The 22,934-nt window shown below is 34.7% G+C and overlaps 1 protein-coding gene across 3 annotated transcripts; it reads left to right on the forward strand.

Moving 5' to 3' along the window:
- Positions 1–506: 506 nt before the first annotated feature.
- Positions 507–20,831, forward strand: LOC106721113 (FHIP family protein GJ17503). 3 transcript variants are annotated; one of them, XM_045682117.1, is made up of 16 exons: positions 507–780; positions 1,895–2,065; positions 8,415–8,599; positions 12,540–12,609; positions 12,695–12,779; positions 12,884–12,992; positions 13,430–13,590; positions 14,268–14,404; positions 14,934–15,038; positions 17,697–17,864; positions 18,209–18,562; positions 18,720–19,278; positions 19,433–19,611; positions 19,685–19,826; positions 20,026–20,148; positions 20,415–20,831. In XM_045682117.1, exons 2-16 carry the CDS (start codon positions 1,919–1,921, stop codon positions 20,654–20,656), a joined length of 2,766 nt encoding a protein of 921 aa, XP_045538073.1. In that variant the 5' UTR covers positions 507–780; positions 1,895–1,918; the 3' UTR covers positions 20,657–20,831. The 3 variants fall into 3 exon arrangements, with proteins under 3 accessions (XP_045538073.1, XP_045538072.1, XP_045538074.1); XM_045682116.1 differs by having other exon boundaries at positions 14,934–15,020; positions 17,676–17,864; XM_045682118.1 differs by having other exon boundaries at positions 14,934–15,020.
- The last annotated feature ends 2,103 nt before the right edge of the window (positions 20,832–22,934 follow it).

The following is a 22,934-nucleotide window of genomic DNA, read 5'->3' on the forward strand; positions in this document are numbered from 1 at the left end:
AAATTAAAGTGGGGGGGCCAACTTCACGGAGGTGTAACACACCATACAGAAGACAAGCGTGAAGTAGTAGTGAGGTAGCAATTCCGCGTTTTGTCTGATGAGTGTGGTGCCGGAGGCCTAATTTTAGTCCTCTTTCCCTTCCCATTCCTTCTCTTGTAAGAGAAGGATGAGAAGGGAATATGATACTTGATATTTTCTCTACCCAAACACAGTCTAAATTTTGTACAAAATAATCTATCTTTATATATATAAAAGAACGTCGTGTTAGTAACACTATTTATAACTCAAGATCGGTCGAACTGATTTAGCTGAAAATTGATGGGGATTTTTATCTTGTGTGCATTTTTTTTATTCCACGCGGACGGAGTCGCGGGTAAAAGCTAGTGCTTTAATAAATAAAGTGGCATGGCAAGCTTCAAGAATGTCATTTTATACATCTGCTCTTTGATTTGAGTGCTTGTCAGCAGTCAATGTTGTCTTGTTTATATGCTCTTTGGTCATGTCGTTTGTGTCATTTGTCAAGTTGTCGTGCGTGGTTGTTTTGCATTTTTTATGCAAAACTTAATAGTTTTTCAATGGTTCCTACTCGATAAATCAAAAGTTATAAAAAATCATTAACAGTGGTACTTATTCAGTGGCATACATTAAAAAGTGATTCAATGAAGGCTCTTTGAAGTGGCGGGTGACATAATTGTCTCCGTAGTATTGCGTATCATGTAACCTTAGTGGTTTATTTTGTGGCTTGCTGTATCTATTTTCGACTCAAGAAACTTCCTGAACGTATGCATTCGTATTTTCTATCAAATTTTAGATTTTAAGCATATTATTTTTACTAATGTTGTTGTTTTCCAACTAGTTTAGTGAGAAGTTGCACTTCGAATGTCAAGGTTCAATATTACTGTAACTCATATATGCATCTTTGTTTTTCTATGCGCTTTAATCATATCTCACTTTTCAATAAAGCTAAAGCTATCCTCTTTACCTGAACTATACCACTAATTGATAAGGTAAAAGTACTGATTTGATATTGCACAATTGATATGAATGTAGTTTCACCAACATAAAGGCATTGTCTGACTTTTCTCACGTATATCAGATTTTCCAAGACTATTAATTTGCAATAAAGTGAATTCTATGTACCATGTCAATAGTGAAAGTCCATACATATTAAGATTGTCAGGAATTTTGACTAATTGCACATATTAGTTGTCTATTTTCTTTGACATTGCTTAGATTTACTTTCGGATTATTTTCATATGACAGATATCAATATTTAATGAACTATTTATTTTTATAATAACCTTCCTGAAGAACATACTAAACGTGTTTTGTTTTGTAAGACATATTTCTAGTAGCAGGAAATTTTGTTAACACAAATTATTAAATAGCATCATTTTGAAACTAGTTTTGGATGAATAATAAATATACCTAATAGATATTTTGTAATGAAAAATGATTAATAATTGTAAATTACCAAATCAAGTTTATGCAAAATCATAAATTTTTCTAGTGAGTCAATTCATATATAATTTGTAAGAAAAAAAACATACATTATTAAAATAAAAAATTCTTGGTAAGTGCAAACACTACTTGGAGCTCTACCCCACTACAATGTTAGTTTGGACCTCTTAGAAAAATTTACTTTGTATATCAATATCTTTTGGTTCACTTCCAAAACACATACAAAACATATTATGTTTTTTTAAAAGTGAAAATGAGAGATAGATATGACAGAATGATGAAAAAGACAATATTTTTGTAGAGGATTTTCAACAATGGCAGTGGCAAAAGAATGTCACCCCCTCTGTACTTTCATCACCGTAAAGAGTGTAAAACTAGAAAAATTTATACTTTGTAGGCTATATATATTTTATATCTCTTGTGATTGTTTCAGATGGTAAAATGATCTGAAATCAAGATGAGCTGGTTAAGGACAACATCCTTGTCGTTCGCGCGGCAGCTGTCCAGGACGTTGGACCCTCGACATGACTATGAACCAAATGCATGCTACAACTCATTCTGCAAACATTGGCAGCAGGCTAATGATATCATAATTAAGTCTCAGGTAATAAAAAACTGCCACTTTCAGAGTTAGTCCCTTAGTATAAGAAAAGTAATAATAATAATAATAATAAACTCATTTAATCCATTCAGAAAGCAAACAATAATTGGAAAGTAAACAATAATAATGTAATATAAAAATAAATAAAAAATAACAAACATGCTGAAGGGAGGGAAAAACACAAAACTATATATATAAAAAAGCAACAGGCATGTACATATTAACAAGTATAAAAAATTAAAGTTCCTACTAGGTTTGCAATGCTGAATGGACAAGGCCTTTACTCAGCATTGTGCTTATTACTTTTCAGAAATAAGCGCTGATATTCTGCAAAAGCCTTAGCATCAGTGCGTCAGTTACAGCAGTAAATAATTGTTAATTTTCATACATGTATAGGTAAAAAGTGATTCTAAAAAAAAAAAAAAAAGGTGTATAATTACGAATTTAGGTTAGGTTGAGAGTAAAATAAAGTATAATTTGGAAAGGGGAAAAAATAATAATCGGGGAATCTTCCAATCATTGCTGAAAAACAAATGAGGGGTCTGCAGGTCTGATTACGCATTCACAACTCTTTTTGAATTTTCATCAAAAACGATCTCAATTTACTTTTAAATGTGATTTTGGTGCGTGCGCTCTTAACAGGCGGCGGGATGTTGTTCCAACACTTTGTTGCCGCATACCGAAAGCTACCACGGAACGCGGCGGACTTGTGACGTTGGGTGCACAATTGCGGAAAACGTCGCCCCTGTTCAGAGCCCCTGCTCCTTGTAAAAATCAGTTTATTGCTCAGGTATTTTGGAGCTTCTGTGTTTATAATCTCAAAGAGCAAGCACGCTAGGTGAAGCTTTCTGCGATAAGTGATTTTTAACATGTTATGCTCATTTAGGAATGGCGTAACGTGATTTCGCGGTGGTATCGAGAAGCAAAATCTAGCACATGCATTTTGTACCCGTTGGATTAGTTTTTCAGTCCTAGCATATAAACGAGGTCCGTACACTGTGTCTGAATAATTTAATTTCGATAATACTAGCGCCTCCACTAGTTGGATACGAAGCCGTTCACTTAGATACCTCCGAACTTTGTACAACACTTTTAATCTGTAGAAGCAGCTGCGTACGACTCCCGAAATATGCTTTTCGTAGCGCAAGCTTGGTTCGAGTAGTAGTCCCAAGTTTTTGGCTTCGTAAACCCGCTCAACGACTTCGGACCCCAACGTAACCTGACAGTCTGGCGGAATATTGTTGATCTGATATTGTGATCCAAAGATCATATATTTCGTTTTAGAAGGATTGAGAACGAGACAGTTATTCTCGGACCAACGTTGTATTCTGTCGAGATCCTCGTTAAGGGACCGTACGGCGGAGGCCCATTCGCCACTCCTAAATGAAACGTATATTTGTAAGTCATCGGCATAAAGGTGATATTTGCAATTTTCTATACATTTTATGATATCCGCTGTGTATAAAATAAACAGGAGAGGAGAGAGGATGGTTCCCTGTGGGGTTCCTCTTTCAAGAGATCTGTAAGCCGAGCGTTGTGTCTGACCGCTGTCCCGAGTTATTTCCACACACTGACCACGGTTTGTGAGGAAGCTCTGAAACCACTGCACTGTATCCGACTTGAAACCGTAATATGACATTTTAGAAAGAAGTAGGGATATGTCTATGCAGTCAAAAGCCCTTGAAAAATCTAGAAGTACCAGCAATGTGCACAGGCCTTCGTCCTGAGCGGAGATAATGTTGTCTGTTACATCTAACAGTGCTGTGGTGGTACTGTGACTTTTCCTAAAACCAGACTGGAATTCGGGAAGTATGTTGTTATTTTCTAGATAGTCTGTTAGCTGAATCCAAACGACTTTCTCAACGATTTTCGATAGAAATGGGAGTACACTGATCGGGCGAAGATCTTTCAATTCCTGAGGATTAGGGTTTTTTGGCAAAGGTCGAATTATAGCGGTCTTCCATATTTTCGGAAATGTGGATGATGTTATTGAACAATTTACAATAGAAGTTATCGCACTTAGAGACTGTGGCAGCGTCATAAGCAGCATTTTCAGTGTAATACCATCAATGCCCTCTGCATTTGATTTAAGATTATTAATAATTTTGGAAATAAACAGCTCGCTAACAGGATGAAGGGAGAAAAAGGTATTATTCGGATGAAGGTGTGTCTCGAAATAACTCAGAGTAGACGGGTCAGCATGGGGAATTCCCGGTATATTTAGAAAGTGACAATTGATATTGTCAGGGTCAGCCAGATGGGCAGGTAAAGTATATTTGTTCGGTGGCAATATTGTAGACTTTAAATTATGCCATAAAATTTTAGGTTTATGTAAATTATTATTTATGTTATGATCAAAATATGCCCTCTTTTCATTGTGAATAGAATTAATAACTAAAGTTTTCAGATTTTTGTAATACATTTTGTGGGAATCTAATTTTGTTTTTAAATACCGTTTATGGGCTGCATTCCGAAGCTTCATCATTAATTTAATTACATCCGTTATCCAAGGTTGGTTTTGTGCCTTGATTACACTGGTTTTTATTGGTGCAAATACGTCAAATAAATAACTAACAAAGAAATTGAATGATGATACCTTACGATCTATATCCTGTATACGAGTTACTTCGTTCCAATCAATGGAATTTAATGTTAAATTAAAATCTTCTATTGGAATATCTTTGAGTGGCCTGTATCTAATTTTTTTCGGGTGTATCTTACTTCTTTCACTGAGTAATTCACAAATTAATAAGGAATGATTGCTCAGAGGTGCGACAGGTTCAACCTCAATCCTACGCGTTCTCGTATTGGTACAAATAACATCGATCAGGGTTTGGCTGTGGTCGGTAAAGTGAGTAGGAGACGTCACCAGTTGTACTAAGTCCAAGCTATATAGGAATGTGTTAAACTTACCAACTTTCACATCATTAGGGCGGAGCATATCAATGTTAAAATCACCGAGAAGTATAATGTCATCACAGACCGCTAACGAGTTAATGGATACAGTTAGTGCGTCAAAAAATGAGTCGGCGTCGAGCCACGGTGGACGGTACGCGGTGCCTATAGCGAGCATCTTGCTATCGATCTTTAGCGTTAACCACATTTGCTCGACATAAATAAGCGATGGGTCGACGGGATGAGCGTATATGCGCGCATTTATACCGCGTTTTATGTAGAATCCTACCCCGCCACCTCTGCCATTACGCACGGAACGTGGACGCGGCGCGTGCTGTAGCCGGTAGCCGGCGGGACGCGGGGCGCTCTGTTCCTCGCCCGCGCGTAGCCACGTCTCGCCCACCGCCAACACATCTAACGCATGGCGCTCGACAAGTGCCACGAAATCATCACAATATGTGTTTAGTGAGCCGACGTTAAGATAACCTAGCTTTAAATATGACTTAAGGCCGGTTAATGAACGTACTCAAATTTTGCTTTAAATAAAATGGATTTATCGATGACTTAATTATAATATATAAAAAGGTTCTGACCGGTCTATTTATGAAAACATAATTTATATTTTCCGATATAAGATTAACTAACACAATAAACTTCCCATATAACACAGAAAAATATAATAACATTATAAGATTCCATATACACCTAAATAAATAAGATTTGAAATAGTTAAAAACAAAATAGCAAAGACCCAACCAAACAGCATTGCGACAGACATATGATATACAAGAAGGAAGGAAAAAGACATACAAAAGTACAATTTTATTCAAAATATAAAAACATGTAAACAACGAGAAATTAATTAACTGTACAAAAGTCGTTGGCGCACCGGTTGTACAAAAGTAATGTGTCAAATATTGTGCAAAATGAATATAAGTTAACAAGCATTTTTTTTTAATATTACAATAAGTACTTCTTAAATACAATAACACAAAACAACAGTGGCAACAAAAAGGGCAAGTGCAAGCGTACTGGACCCGAAACAGTGCAAGACTAGTACACCCTGCGATGTAAAAGCGTTTATCACTACATATTACTGACCAACTATTTAAGATCCAAAAATTTTTTTAATGTCTTCTTCACTACTGATTCGTTCAATAGCCTTACCTTCTTCCTTCCTTGCGAATATTCGGCCACCTTTTGTCCACACGTACTTCCATTGCAAGCGGGAAGCCGCTTCGCGCGTCTTACCGAACAGCTGCCGATTATTCCGCGTGAGTCGCTCGTTGACGTAGAATTTCCTCGGCGTCCCAGCAATGTTCATGTCGGCCGTGGTGAGGCCGCGACGGACGCGCGCGGCGCGGAGCAAGGCGTCGCGCTGAGCCCTGCGCGCCAGCCGCACGACCAGCGGTCGCGGTTGCTGCGGCGCGCCTTCACCGTCGCCGCGGTTGCGTCTCACGGCGCCCTGCCGCTCCGCGTGCACGATGTCGCGGTCCTCTAGGGTCAGCCCCAGCTTTACAGCTACAACGCTGACGAGATGTAAGACGTTCTCGTTTCTCTCTTCAGGTAGTCCTGCTATTTCAACATCATTCAGCAGCAGCTCTTGGTCTCGATCATTCAACTGTATCCTCAGATCCGCTATCGTATTCTCGAGGTGATCAACATTGTCGATAGTTTTAGTGGCAACTTTTTTTTCTACTTCTAGAACCCTTTCTTCGACCGAAGTTATACGTCTACAGCAAGCTTGCAGATCGGCCTTAAACTGTTTTATCTCATCTCGTGTTTCCTTGAGGTCGCTACGAAGTCCCTGGACCTCCCGGATGAGCTCGCTGAGCATTCGGGTACATTCGGCCTCGCCTTTTCCGGGGGCCATTATGTCATCACCGGGGCTCGAGCTTTCTGACGAGACGTCGTTCTTGGCCTTGCAGCCAGGGCAAGCGAACCTTAGAGGGATAGGACCAGCAGGCAGGCCGCTGCAGCCGCGGTGGTACACATTTGCACACTTGGTGCAACGCACACAGTCAGCATTCGCCGTATATTTACCACACGCACGACACTTCGGCATGATGCAGTCAATAGATGGCGCCACTTTATATTTTACAAAAAAGTTTAATTAATAGTTTAACTAAAAGTTTAGGCGATCACTTTTTAACTTTAATTCACTAATAATGGTTTTAGAAAAATAATATATATAGCTGCTAAAGATTAAATTTACTGCTGCCGAGATTAAAATTATACCGATATTGTAAGGTAAGACTAAAAAACAGTTTCACACATATCACAAACTATTTAGTGAAATTGAGCGAATTATGATTGGATAATAATCACAGATGCTGTTAACACACTTTACTTCACTTCGCGAAATAATTTAGAAAGCAGATTACTTGTTTACTATTTTTTTACGCAATATAATTTGCAGTAAACCGCTGCCACTGACGTACGTGACGTACTCCCCCAAGTACACATAAGAATTGCTTAAATAACCATTAAAAGAACTATGAATAAAGCAGTAAGTAAATCGTTACACAGCAGGTTGCTTAAATTGGTACGTGGAAAACCACATAATTTAGAAAACATTGAGCTAATATAGGTAAATGATAATTATACTTTTTTTATTTTTATAAAAACCCACACATTTTGTGAAGATTATCTCAGAATAATGTGAAGTAATTATGTATCATAGTAATAATTAAAGTGGAAAATTTTCCCCAGATATCTTATATATATAAAAGAAAGTCGTGTTAGTTACACTATTTATAACTCAAGAACGGCTGAATCGATTTGACTGAAAATTGGTGGGCAGGTAGCTTAGAACCAGGAAATGGACATAGGATAATTTTTACCCCGTTTTCTATTTTTTATTCCGCGCGGACGGAGTCGCGGGTAAAAGCTAGTTTGATATAATATGTTTGTATAATAGGGCCCTGAATTAAAGTAACAATGCAAATTTCAATGTTTACTATAAGGACTGTTATAACTGTACTGAACTTTATACATTATTATTCAATAGAGGTATCATTTTCCTGTTATAGATGACAGTTGTCATAACAGACATGTAATAGACATTTTGTAGACCAACAATGATGCTATAACTGTTGTATCCAATGTAAATTGAACCCTAAAACAATGTACTTTATAAATTAAATAAGATTTTTCTAGATGTCATTTAATATTATTTTTGATGAAGTACAATAGATAAAGGATTTCTGTTGGGTTATAAATATTATTGTATATATAGTGGGTGTGCTTTTTTATTATTTTCTTAATAAAAGAGCATTTCAAATACTCCTACAAGGTTAAGTACATGAATGACAAGAGGCCAATTTTTTTCGCCCTTATCTATGTTTTATACCCCTCAGTGTAAGGCATACAATCAGATGGGGTTTTCTTTTTTGTAAAATTTGTGGGATAGTATAGAGTTCTTTTTGCTCACTTTAATTGATTATAACCCTTTCAGCCGCAACATCTTCACGACGATGTTTTGGGTGTGGTGAACCACCTGGAACAGTTGACGACATTACTGGTGTTGGAGGCGAGAGCACGACAGTTCTCACCAAACACACATCCCGCAGCGTGCCTTGAGTATCTGCTCAGTGAGAACTTGCTTGATAAACTATATGAATGGGCAATATGTACTGGCAAGTAAGTGCACACAAATTAATATAAATTATAAAAAATAGGGCTATATTTCTACACCAATAGATCCTTTTAGCATTAGCAAATATTTTATATCACAATATTGGCCATGCTGGTGGAAATGCAACTTATTTTGTTGCCGAGTTGCTATCCGCTTAGTGGAAAAAGGGATTATGTAGTGTACACTGTACATTAAGCCATTGTCTTAATAAATATATCGTAAACAAAACATTAAGTAGATCAATGTATTATTTATCAGTGGGTTTTTTGAATATTAAAAAGATTTAAACCACTTTTCCTTACAAATCAGGAAAATTTAACGAATAATTTTTTTGGTCGGTCGTAAACTTCTTGGCATTTATAATATTCGTTAGGATGTACAGATCCTAATGACCTTTATACGAAGGTCGATCTAGTGTTGTAGAACGACTACTGAAGTTGCATCTTATAGTCAAGGTTTTTATCTATCAATAGAATAATCTTGCACTTCCGCATCCGACTGATTGTTAAATTAATTAAACAAACTAAATCATCGTTTTTTCATTAGATCATTTCAGTTTTTCATTTTGACTCATATAAAATATATATGTTTTTACAACTAAGGGCTGTTAATGCTACGGAAACGTCATTAATAACTACATATATAAATAACTTGTTTTAGTTAACAGCTAAATTAAACAAGATATTTTTTCCTTTTTCGATTACGTAAATTGTGTATTGAATCAGTAATGGTAAGATGACATCATGAACATAACATTTAAAACGTTAATTGTTACATTATCAGCAATAACAAAGCTCATGTGTAAATAATATAATATGTTATTATTTTATTTCAAATTCAACGAAAGGAATTAAATTTGTATAAAAATTTTTTTTACTACGCGATTTAAAGTAATAAACTATCTTACAATAGCATTTATGTATTATTAGCCTTCGCCCGCGACACCGTCATCGCGGAATTAAAAAAAAACTGAATTATTATCCTATGTGTTCTTCATTACATCACAAATATTAGATTTACGACGAAGTCGTTCTTTTCACTATTTTAGAAACTTAATGCACAAACTAGGTCCTTAAACATCCATATCGTTTCCGTTTCCCCCGTGATTCATACACTCGAGACCATTGAAAAAGTGCTAAATACATAATTAGAAGTGATGATAACACGAGCATTTTGTATGCTCACATTATAAAGTTAATTACTGTAGTACGTATTGTTAAAGTTAGGAAACATTGTCTCGTAACTGAAAATATGACTTTAAAAATCAAACAAAGAATATCTTACTAATATTATAAATGCAAATGCTGATGCATATAGGCTGCATGGACCTATGTGTTCATAGACTACTAATTAAATTAACCTGTGTTCATATGTGTGCGGACGGAGTCGCGGGCGACAGCTAGTAGTTTTTAACTAGAGTGATATTCGTACTAAATATCATCATCAACCTGCCCTTATCCTTAGGGAGGGTCAGCAGTTTGTACTACTCCTCCATACATCTCTATCAACCGTCATATCTGAATTTATCCCTTTCTTACGCATATCCTCTTTCATACAATCTGTCCATACTTTCTTTGGCCTTCCTCTACCTTTATAGCTATCCACATTCAATCTCATTACTTTTTTGTTTATATGATCATCATTCCTCCGCATAACATGTCCTAACCACGCTAACCTTCTGCTCCTCAATTTCTCGATAACTGGCGCTACTTTCAAACTTCCCCTAATATTCGTACTAAATATATCAGCTTTTATTGACTAAAGTAATTTGCTAGTTTTCAATAATAAAAAATCTAATATACAAAATTCTCGTGTCACAGTTTTCGTCACCGTACTCCTCCGAAACGGCTTGACCGATTCTCATGAAATTTTGTGAGCATATTGAGTAGGTCTGAGAATCGGCCAACATCTATTTTTCATAACCCCCCCCCCATTTTTTTTTAACTGCGCGCGGACGAAGTCGCGGGCGACAGCTAGTATTTATATATAAATAAGTATCAGTAGCAGCCGGTATTAAATTAATTATCTAGAATGATATTAAATAGCTCCTATCCGATAACACACAAATTAGATCAGAACAAATAATGTTATCATTATATTTGCAACAAATGCGTCACCGTTTCATTTACCTTATCGCTTCTTGTAGCACAAAGAAGGTAATTAAAACAGGTTGCTAATAAAAAAATAAACACTAATTAATACGCATTTAAACTGGTATTTTTTGCTATTGTTAAATTTGATCTTTTTACAGTTAAAATTCCGGTGGATCTTGTAACAATAACGACCCATTTACAATTCTTGTTATGTACCAAATGTTATGATTCATAATCATAATAAATATAAATACACTTACAAAGTAAAAACGTTTAAGGATCGTATATTTCCATTTTTATTATGCTATGTGTCACATTACACAATCTTACTAATATTATAAATACGAATGTGTATCTCCGGAACGGCTCAACGGATCTTGATGTAATTTGGCACGCTGGAAAGCATAAACGCTGTAACCCTTGAAATCGCGAATATGTTTTTCAGACGTTAATAATTTCAACCATTATCAAACGATAATGATTTTATTATAGGTTAGCACAAACTACACAACATTGCTAAATACCGCATGCTTGTAGGCGTATCAGCTCACGAGTTATCATTTTTTGGCTCTCCTGTAAAGTTCATACTTTCGGGGTTACAGCGTTTACGCTTTCCAGCGCGTCGATATGTAAAACAGTCTGGAAGAACACATAGGCTACTTATTACGATTTTTTTTAATTCCGCGCGGACGGAGTCGCGGTCGACTAGTTAACTATATGTACATAACTAAACGTGACTTCTGAAACTTATCGTTATCCTTGTCACTCTTGAAGAAAAACGGTGAGATAAAATAGAATGATATTCATTTTTGAATAAACTTATTAATTAACATGACCCACATATGTTATTGCGTCTCATATATTTGAGTATTGATATATCATGTGATATATCAATCTAACGACGATTACCCGACATACAAAATATTGTAGGGACCTGCATCAAATATTGGGTCTAATATATTTTAATAAATCTTGAACTGTTTTATTGATAAGGTTTAAATGTAAACTGTGTAAAATTCCTACAAATTTGCACAATAGCTCAAGATGGCACATCGCCAAATACCATTCCGACAATGTGAAAACACTGTAGACATCTTGTTTTGTTTGATCAAACATTTTTTGTATTGTTTCGTACATGTGATGTAGAGTTAGAGTCCGATAAGAGGCATACCTTTTTATAACAATATTAAATATAGCCTAGTCTATGTTTCTTAGGGGAAATAAAGCATTCCTATAGCTATAGTGAAATATTTTTTAAATAGAGACTTTAGAGAAAGGAGTTTTTAAATTTATTTGTTACACACATGCAAATATTGCCACTTTATAATATTATTGTGGATAAAAGCTAAGTGTAATCTTTGTATAAGAACAGTAGCAAATATAAAGATGACTCTATCCACTCAGGAGTCATCGTTCAATTGGTAACGACCATTTGTATGATGTTTACATAATATTTCTTTATCAATGTTTACATCACGCGCCGTCTTTGTCTCGTCAATGACTTCGTAATGTCCATCTCCAATATCCTCATTGATAAACATTTCTACTTACCTTCTTTATTGATGTATGAATAATACAGAAGAGCATCGGATCTTAGACTATATTCGTACTATACGTTTCACGCCACTAGAAGTCAAACCTACTGGTTATAAAATTAATGTTTTTGAACATACATGCAAATTTTGTAGATGTCTCTACAATCTAAATAAATTATCAAAATAAGCAAATAGTAAAAAGGTTCATGAACAATGGATTTTGTGCAAAATGATTATATTGAAATAGTATATTTTATTTTTATATTGACAAAGACATAACATGTAGTAATTTCTCTATATGTATGTCTATATTGCAGGTACGAAAACGCAGTGCGTCTAGAACAACTCAAGCTGTTCGGGAATCTTGTCAGTCATTATGGTTCTCAGGTAATTAATAAATAAATTTTCCTCTTTACTTAACCTTACACGTTATATTACAATTTTGTTGTTATTGCATTGTTATGTGTTACAGGTAATAGCCGCGGAGCCCTTCCTTCGACCGCTTCTCAAACTTTTGAGCGGATTTAGAAATGATCTTCCACCGAAAAATCTTGAAAGTAAGCTAGTTTTATTAAATCGTAAAATAATATTAGTTACATTGACCGTGAATTTAAGGTTTTTGGGTTGTTATAAATAATATTGAAATATGTACACGTTTCAGGTCAGTTGGTGTCAGTTCTCAATCAACTATGTGTTGTTTTGATGCAGAATATGAAATTTATAGATCTGTTCTTTCTTATGACTCATACACAGAACGGATCTCAAGCCGAGTAAGTAACAACTTACATACACACTAATAACACATATAAACTACATTTAAACATAGAGAGACTTACATCTTACTAATATTATAAATGCGAATGTTTGTATGGATGGATGTTTGAAGGTATCTCCGGATGTAAAACATAGTTTGGAAGAACACAAAGGTTACTTATGTTTTTTTTAATAGCGAACGGAGTTGCGGGCAAAAACTAGTTTTTCATAATTTTTTACTAATTCATATCTTTAACTAGCTGTCGCCCACTATTTCGTTCGCGCGGATTTAAAAAAAAACTTAATTATTAGACTATGTTTTCTTCCAAACTATGTTCTATATTTATGCACAATTTCAGCGACATCCCATAAGCTTTTCTGGAGATACCTTCTTACATCTATGTATCCATCCATCCATCTAAATGCTAATAACAATTATCGACTTATGTTGCAGGTTTATAATAGGACGACTTCTTCTATCTACCGTACACCGGGAAGGAGCGACAGGGTCCGCATCACGAGATGCCCTACTTCTTTGTGCCAAAATGTCTGCCCGCTGCCCGCCTCTGGCGCATTGCATGCTCGCGGGCAACACGTGCCCAGTGCTCGCTACAGGTAATTATATAAAATATAACACTATTCAAGACACAAATTAGAACTTGAAAATTATTTTACAGTCACTCTCGTATTACATCATCATCAGCTCACTAAACGTCCCCACTGAGGGGGGGCCTACCCCAAGTTAGGGGTGATTAGGCCATAGTCAACCTTGCTGGCCAAGTGCGGGTTGACTTCACACATATCACATATCATTGAATTTCTTCTCAGATATGTGCAGCATCACGATGTTTTCCTTCACAGTAAGAACGTCTGATAAATGTACATATGTAAATCGAAAATCATTGTTACATGACGGGATTCGAACCCAGGACCTGCAGATTGCAAGTCAAGTGCTTAAACCCCTCAGCCACCGACGCTTTTTGTCACATAATAATTGCAAAGTGTTTTACTAATTGACAATTCTCTTTGGTGTTTATTCTGTCCTAGTTCTTTCCTACTTTTAACTAAAGTAATGTAAAATAACGGTACACTTAAAAGTGTGTATATGTCAAAAATGATTTAAAAAAAAAGTAATGTTGGCAAAATGAAAAATAAAACCCATATCAACGTAGAAAAATTATAACCCAAGTTTTTAATAATATGATCAGTTGTATTTTTTATAAAAAATACATTAAGATAATATATTTAGTAACATGGTCCTTCGAGGCGGATAAAGTAATTCTGTTTCCCAGGACTGAGCGGCCTGTACTCGCTGCTGCCGAGAACTCTCAGTGACAAGATCGACCGCCTCACACCCGACGACCTCAAGCAGATGCACAAACTGACGCTCTTCATAGATTCTCTAGAGTTCTGCAACGCTGTGGCTGAAGTAAGTACGATTGTTGACCATAATTGCTAATTAAAATTGTAATCTTATTAATATTATAAACTAGCTTTTACCCACGACTCCGTCCGCGCGAAATAAAAAATAGAAAACGGTTTAAAAATTATCCTATGTCCGTTTCCTGGTTCTAAGCTACCTGCCCACCAATTTTCATTCAAATCGATTCAGCCGTTCTTGAGTTATAAATAGTGTAACTAACACGACTTTCTTTTATATATATAGATAGATGAGAATGTTTGGATGGATGGATGAATAGATTTTTGTTAGATAACATCTTCCAGAACAGCTGCATAGATCTAGCTGAAATTTGACACAGATGTAGTTCATAGTCTGGAAAAACACATAGGCTATTAATTAAGATTTTTTTTTATTTCCGCACGGAAGGTGTCGCGGGCGACAGCTAGTTGTTACATAAAACTGAATTTGTTTAAGTTTATTTTGGTGAAGATGTTTTGTTCAGAATTTTGCAAACGTCGCTATTACAACTTTAAATTAACTTAAACTTGTTGATCAGGTCGCACATCCATCTATCAAGAAGGAACTCCTGGACCTTCTTCATCAGGGCTTCCTGGTGCCGGTGATGGGGCCGGCGCTGCTACAGGTAACTTCCTCAGCTCAGGTAACGGGTCATCATGTGATAACAGTTTGATGCTATTTCTATATAAGACATATATCCATCTCTGATTAAATTTGTATCATTCGTACACAAGATAACGTAAATATTTTAAACTAATATAGAAAATGAGTAAAACACTGACTTATCTTTGTCCGGTGTCGGCACCGACTAGTTTGGAGCCCATTGGAGGCTCTTCATCAGGGTGAAGTTGATACCAAAGTGTCAGTGATGTTGTTTAAGTTTAGTTTCAAATGTACGTCAGTGTTTTTACCGTTTTCTATATTAATTAATGATGTCTCACCAAAGTTTGAATAATTTAATATTGTATTGTTGTTGAGTTTTTCGGTCATTACAAATATAGCGACTACATTTATAAAATGACAACTGTATATGTTTATTCCGCCATCTTGAAAACAACAGTGACTCTTCTCGCGACGATCTTCATAAACAGATAGAGCGCGACTTATTTTGTCGATGACAGATATCCATAGACAAAATCGTTTTGAAGCGATTCCATAAAGAACTTCAAAAATGTATAGAACTGATAAACTTTTTATAAGTCACGTGATTATCACATGTCAGTTCTATACATTTTTGAATGCACTTTATCTATGGATGCTGTGAGCGAATCGTTGACATCGTATTGCGCTGAGTTTCAAAGATTAACGTTTCCTTGTGTACTAAGGGTCTAACTGTCGAATTAATTGTATTAAATATTGTCATCTCTAGAGATGTGTTTAATACAAGTGTTTTAGTGGAAATTCATATTATGATGCTTCTGAGTCTTTTAAAAAATACTACTATAAAATCTAGTCAATATTATTTTTTGTCGTCTAGAAAATATGATTTTTTTAATCATAGTTGATCTAAAAATATTAGGCTTAAAAAAAAATTCAAAATATTTACTTAATTTCTGATTTTTTTTTTCTTTATGAGTTACTAGCTTTTACCCGCGTCTCCTTCCGCGTGGAATAAAAAAATGCACACAAGATAAAAAAGTTCCTATGTCCGTCTCCTAGTTCTAAGCTACCTCACCATCAATTTTCAGCTAAATCAGTTCGACCGATCTTGAGTTTGTAAATAGTGTATTTGATTAACATGTTGTCTGATGTGTTTCGGCAGTGAAAACTCACAATGGATATATGTCTGCGAGTGGTTGTGCTACTTTTATTAACAAATGCTATCTTTCTCATGTGATTTCTGTATTGCAGGTCATGTGGACATCATTGCTTTGTCATTTGAATGCCTACGATTTGCCACATTAAATTTGTTTGTTTGTGTGATTGCAACCGTTTTTAAAACTAAAATTTATTACGTATTTTATTTTAATAATATTTATCTTGTTATTTTTTTAAATTAAAAAAAAAAAATCATAACTTTACCAAGGTATTTACTAATCATTACCTAGACCTAGATCTATATGTGTATCTATTTTTACAGTCTTCATCCAGTTTGTATTGAATATATAACTTCTATGTATTATATTATATACATATTCATGTTTTACATTGAATTATAATAGATTTAAATATTGTCTTTACACAAGATACTTTTGTACACTTTTATTTATTTGTACGTCACGTCGTTGGTTAAATTAACTATTTTTCCTCGCTTATATACGTTTTTGAACCTTGAACGACTGAAGTATACTTCCATAGCGATCTTTTGACAGTTGGACAATACATTTGTGAACTAAAAATGTCACTTTGACAGTGTCATATTTTGACCAATAAGAGAGCGGCAGCTGCACGGTATAATGTTGCCATTTTCATAATTTCGAAATTCTACAAATATATCACACAAGATGGTATGATATGTCGGTTTATTTGCTAATTTGTTTAGATGTATTAATTTAAATAATAAGGAATTAGAACTTAGGTCATAAGTTGCAAATCTATTGCTTAGAGTTGCAACATGGACGATTTTCGCAAAAAGTTAATAAATTTTTGTTCACTTGTAACTCTTACAACTTAGTTGTCTGTCAATGTCAAAAAACCGCCATAAGATCCTTTGGGACTGTATGAGATGTTTTAAATAAAAAACTATTTTACATATTTTTTTATTGATAAATGTTATATGAATAATAAAATGTACAAATGTATTTTATAAGTTGTTGGTTTCATGCGTGTGGTTCGATCGGGTTTACATTGGGCTTGCACTGAGGGTATTGGAGAAGCACATTGGTGTGGTCCATGGCTTGCTAAATCTGCTATTCGCATACGACGTATTTTTAATTAAATAGCATTTAAATATAAAAAACAATTGGCACGTGCATATACACCACAGATTAACTAACAATTAGAAAAAAAAACCTTCTTATAACTTTAATAACATAAGAAATAACATATAAAGTTCAAATCACATTAACTGGTTACGAAGTTTCTGTTTCAAAATTTAGTCTCCAGACAAAGCTATAACGTCATATTACTGAAGTACTAAACGAAAATAATTAAGGGAGTAGACGAGAGGCAGTTGTCACAAAACAAATTTACGTCGTATGACATCGCTTTAAAGTTCTATTCACTTTAACCGATTCTGAAGTCAGTATCAAAATTCTTGAAAAATAAATCTTAATACAAAGAGATAGGGTCGTTTTCCAATAACCCACACACGAGACCGACTAACACCGCGGGACCGTAGACGAGAGCGGGCGACTTGCAGAACGGTGCGGGCGAGCGCGCGGCCGCGCTGGCGTACCTCGAGCTGGCGCTGCGCAGCGCTACTCCTGGCGGACTGCTGCGGGCAGTGCTGCGCTTCCTCTTCGCATACCAGTATGATGGCGTCACCCTCATAGATGTACTGCTCACAAGACTGGAGGGGAATTCACAAGTGAGACAATTTTACTACGTACCATAAGTGCCCTTTCTCTTCCAACCGTTTTGTTATAAGGAAAGGGTGGGACGGGATTTGACTCCTCTGTATACATATAGGAAGGGCATATAAACTTTTTTCTCTGCAATTGCTGATGTCTATGGGTAGCGGTTACTTCGCTATTACAAAGAATTCAGTTGGCCGCTTACTAATTTTCCACCTTATGATAGAAAGAAATCATCAATATATCATCACATTTTTTCTAGTATAAAATCTAGACGTAATATGAATATCGTTGATTGTCGCTAAACCAACGATACACTTAAAAAACGTTTTCCAGGAATATTTTTTCTTTATTTCAGCTGTCACTCATCACGCTATCATTAATAGAAACATTAATCGATTTAAACTGTGAAGATGTGACATTAGAACTAATATACAAGTATCTTCTAAACGGCCATCATCTTATAGCAACGTATAAACATAGAATTGCCGATCCCACACTTTATATGGACGCAGCTTTAGCATTCTTAGATCTTACTCCCGAATGCTGTACGAGACCACTGGAGAAGACCAGGGCATGGGTGAACGAGCTTGCGTTGTCCGGTAAAAGGGTTTTGGACTTTAGAAAAGATGATGAGGATCGAAGAATCAATGGAGTTCATGGTGATATAGCAATGAATAGTCTAGTTAAAGAAGTTAATTTCGATTATGGGGTAAGTTAGATTGATTTAACCTTTGACTTAGTCTATTTTTCTAATTATCTTTAACCATTTATACTAAGTCTAATCCAAGCGTAGGTAAACATCATTATGTTCACACTCCTTAACGATTAATCAAAAAAAAAAATACATGAAGCTTTTTGTCTTTTAGAATCCACACGAAACTCTGTACGGTAACTATCACGCTTACCTCTGCCACGCTCGTTTCGAAATCGTATCGCGAACTATCGCTTGCACGAATTGGAGCTCGAAGTACGATACAATATCTTCACCTAAGCGCGAAACGAATAACAACTCCACTAAAGATCTGAAAGAGATAGACGGACATACTGCTGGGAAGGAGCAAGACAGCCTTATTTCTATCTGCACCAGTGGATATGATACATTAAAGACCAGCGGAACACCAGATAAAGAGCCTCATAGTCTGACATCGCTTTTAGAAGAGACTGAAAGTCCGAAGAACGTCACAGAGTCAAATGACCATCAAAGTCCTCCTGATCAAAATACCGAGAGCAAAGACCGTGATAGTCTAACGTCCAATGGAGAGAGTAGTGGATATGATAGCTTTAAGTTTAGAGTAGAAGAAGATGGAGAAGCTTTTGCCGAGGACTCGTTCAGGAAGAGTTTCAGCAAAGAACGGAACGGAAGGGAATATGATTCTGATGCTGCTTCTTTTAGGTGCTGGCGGGCCAGTGCCGAAAGTATAATCGGTAAGATTGAAAGAAATTATATATCAGCTACCTTCTCGTCAAAGTTCCGTCAAAATCTTTCGAACCGTTTTGAACATTACTTGGAACAAACGCTATTTTAAAAAATTTTAAAAGCGTTTATTAATGGGTTTAATCTTCAAAACTTCGACTCTAGGCCCACTCTTAAGCAGTCTTCTGCGGAAAGCGGCCGCTCTACTGGAGTCAGAGGTGACGGTGAACTGTCGCGTCACCAGCGTACTGTCCAAACTGGTGTCACTGCCCACTCCACTGCTGAGCTCACTGCTCGTCTGTCCCGGGTACATGCTGCAGCCCAATGTACCCTCTTTATACCAGGTCAGTAACTTACAAGATTTTTTGTGATGTAGGTAATTTTAAAGCGCTTAATAGCAGTATTTTTTCTTTACAGATTCTTCACAAATTGAAAGAGGAGGTGGACGAGTTAACGCGCGGGCTGGAGAACAGGGACCAGCTGGTGGACAAGGCTCGTGTCTATCTCGTGCAGCGTGAGATGACGCTGGTGCGCTCCAGGGTACATAGCAATGATGACAGTGAGTATAAAAATGAAAACATCTTAGTTTTTTTCTAATCCTTTAAGAAAGAAAGGTTGCCTTATTGATTGGGGAAAGAAATTGAAAAGGTCTCAAAATATTAATGCATTGAAACTCTTTTATTTCCGCATTTAAATTTGCTTCTATATTTAGCATAGATAATATGAATAACTTTTATTAATTAATATCGGTCCTAAAGATACAACGCGTGGTGTAGAGACTGGCGTAACCAGACAAGATGAATCTCCGTTCAAACGTGTAGAGGCAAAGCGACGTAGTCTATCATCTAGTTTCTCTAACATGTTTGGAAGACGACAATCATGTAAGTTATTCTCTATTACCATAGACAACCTTTACTCTGTATGTCAATAGTTTGTCATAATACTATCTTTCATATTTTAATGGTCATTACAACAAAAAATAAAGACAAAAACATAATAATTCCAGAACATTATAAAAGAAAATTTCATCACATGTACAAGATTTTTAAGTTGATTCGTAAAAAGGATGTTTCTAGTTATATTAAAATAAAATGTCTTGAAAATTCAATACATTTTTGTGTATAATTGTTTAATAATTTTATTCTAGCTTCTCCAATGCAGAATACACAAAGTTTACAAAATAATCACCAACACACAATTATACATAAACGACTCATCTTCACTCAAGACGACTACTGGAACCAATCCATTACATTACGCTCCATATTAAACGCTGTTATATTAGAAGAGTGGTCCAAAGAATTGGCTTCACTCTGCGAGGAGCATGCTCTTAGACTATGTTCGGAGTATTACGAAGATAATTCATATATAAGAACTGTGGCTTTATGACTGAGAGCCAACGCCTCTTCAGGCATACAAGTAATACAGCGCTCGCACGATACTAGAGTGTAAAGGACTTTATGTGCTATAGTGTTAACATATGAATCTGTGTCATAACACGTGTGTTACAAAAATATTGCCATCCCTTTCAATCTTTTTTAAAAATAAAGTGATGTAAACGACTCCGCCCTGTTTTAAATTTTAATAAGTTCAAAATTTGGATTATATTCAGTTTAGATCTTACGCTAATTAAGTTTGAAAATACGCAATTTAATGAATTAATTGTGTATGGAAGACCGAATTAGAAATTTCAAATTAAAATTCAAGTGACATTCTAGAAACTGTATAAGCTGTGCAAAATGACATAGTTTTTTCTAATGTATTTTTTTTTTCATCACTAGTAACAACTTTTAGATACCGAATATAGAGTATAAAAAAGAATATAAAAATTGCGGTTGAAAGAAGGAGGGTAGTAAGAAAACAGTTTAAATATTTAATGTCCATTTATAGAGTTTTTATTTTTTATTAAATTATAACGTTAATTTCAGCTCTATAAGCGAAAAGAGAGGTTTTGAGTGAAAACTTTTCTAGCTCAATTATTATTCGGAGATAGTTATATTTTTCTTCCATACATGTATTACTATCATACTTATTTTTTAGGATTTGACAGAAATTTTATGTTTTTAAATGAATTATATTAACTACGACATTACTACTGCAAATTATCTTACAAGAAAACTTTTTAGCTATTAAAATTGGAATTTGTGAGTGATTGCAAAAAAAATCTCTGATGTGGTTGGCAACACTGACGTATTTCAATTAAACATTTACAGTGAACAAATATTTTATTAATTTTAAGGATTATTTTTATGTTTTTATAAACAATAAATACTTAATTATATGTACCTAAATGCCTAATTTTAGATATATTAGTAATAATTTCTAATTAAAAAGATTGCCATGAAACGTAATTTTGAACTGTGATTTTATAATGTTCAAAAATCTAATTGGATTGTAATTTATTGTAAATATAAATAAAAAAACAATGCCTTTACAAAATAACATATTTTTATCATTATATAATAAGCAAACTTTATAATTTAAGTGTAACAAATATGTTTTATATCGTAAAAAATATTATAATTTTAATATTTTCTTTAAATTAATCTCTTCGTTTTAATATCGAGTATTTGCTTTTATAAATTTTTATATGTTTAAATTTGATTTTGTTATTTTCGTATAACGATAAATGTATTTTCAAATACGCTCAAAAACAATTATTTTCTGTAGGCTAATAATAATGTGCTTATTTTGAAAATAGTTTTAAAAATGTAACTAATGGATTGATATTTTTTAATCTTTTACGCTTCTTAAAATGGCAACACCAACGTTGCTTATGGACAAAATAAAATCCCAGTGTTATAAAATGAAATAAATGCTTAAGAAACATGATGTATCTATCTCAATAAATATTTTGGTCATAGACTTATAACCTATAGATGGAGTGTTTCATACAAATTTGACGTCTCATCGAGGGCCTTTTTTTCGAATTGTAAATGATAACACTGAGGGAATTTACACCTACAAAAGGTCTCTTGAGGCCTTTTTCGCCTCATTTTTGTGCTCTATATTAGGTAGATCTATAGGTTATATATCTATTTTTTAAAACCTTGTAGACATTTTATAAAGCTTTTAGACTAAAAGTTGAATAAAATTGTCACCTTAAAGAGTAACGTCCTTTTCCGTCCAAGGATTATCAATTTGTGCAATGATTATTACAAAATTATGAAATACAACTCAGCAATTGTTATCTATGCACTAATATATTTATAAATTAATTTAAAGGGATGAATGCATTCATCATTTGTCTAAATATATAAGAATTTTAATATAATTTTATTGAACATGTTTTTATTTTATAATTTTTTTTAACAAATTTGACTTGTTTTAATTTAATTTTGTGTCATTTATTTGGAATTTTTAATTGTAATTTGCATTGATATGTAACCTATAGACATTACATACAAGTTAGACATCTAATCAGGATATTTTTGAAATGTCACTTATTAATGACAACACTGAGAAACCCAAAAAAGGCTGCCGATGGCCTTTTTTGCCTCACTTTTATGCCCTGATTAGATATCTATAGGTTATAAATCTATGGTAATTTTTTTTTAAATAAATAATTATGCCGAATTTAACATTATACAATGCAGGTCTAACTAGGGTTGTGTAAATTACAACAAAATACTTTACACTAAATTTCTTCAATTTATATTCTTGAATA

Source organism: Papilio machaon, chromosome 18 (assembly GCF_912999745.1).
Source record: "Papilio machaon chromosome 18, ilPapMach1.1, whole genome shotgun sequence".
Taxonomy (NCBI): domain Eukaryota; kingdom Metazoa; phylum Arthropoda; class Insecta; order Lepidoptera; family Papilionidae; genus Papilio; species Papilio machaon.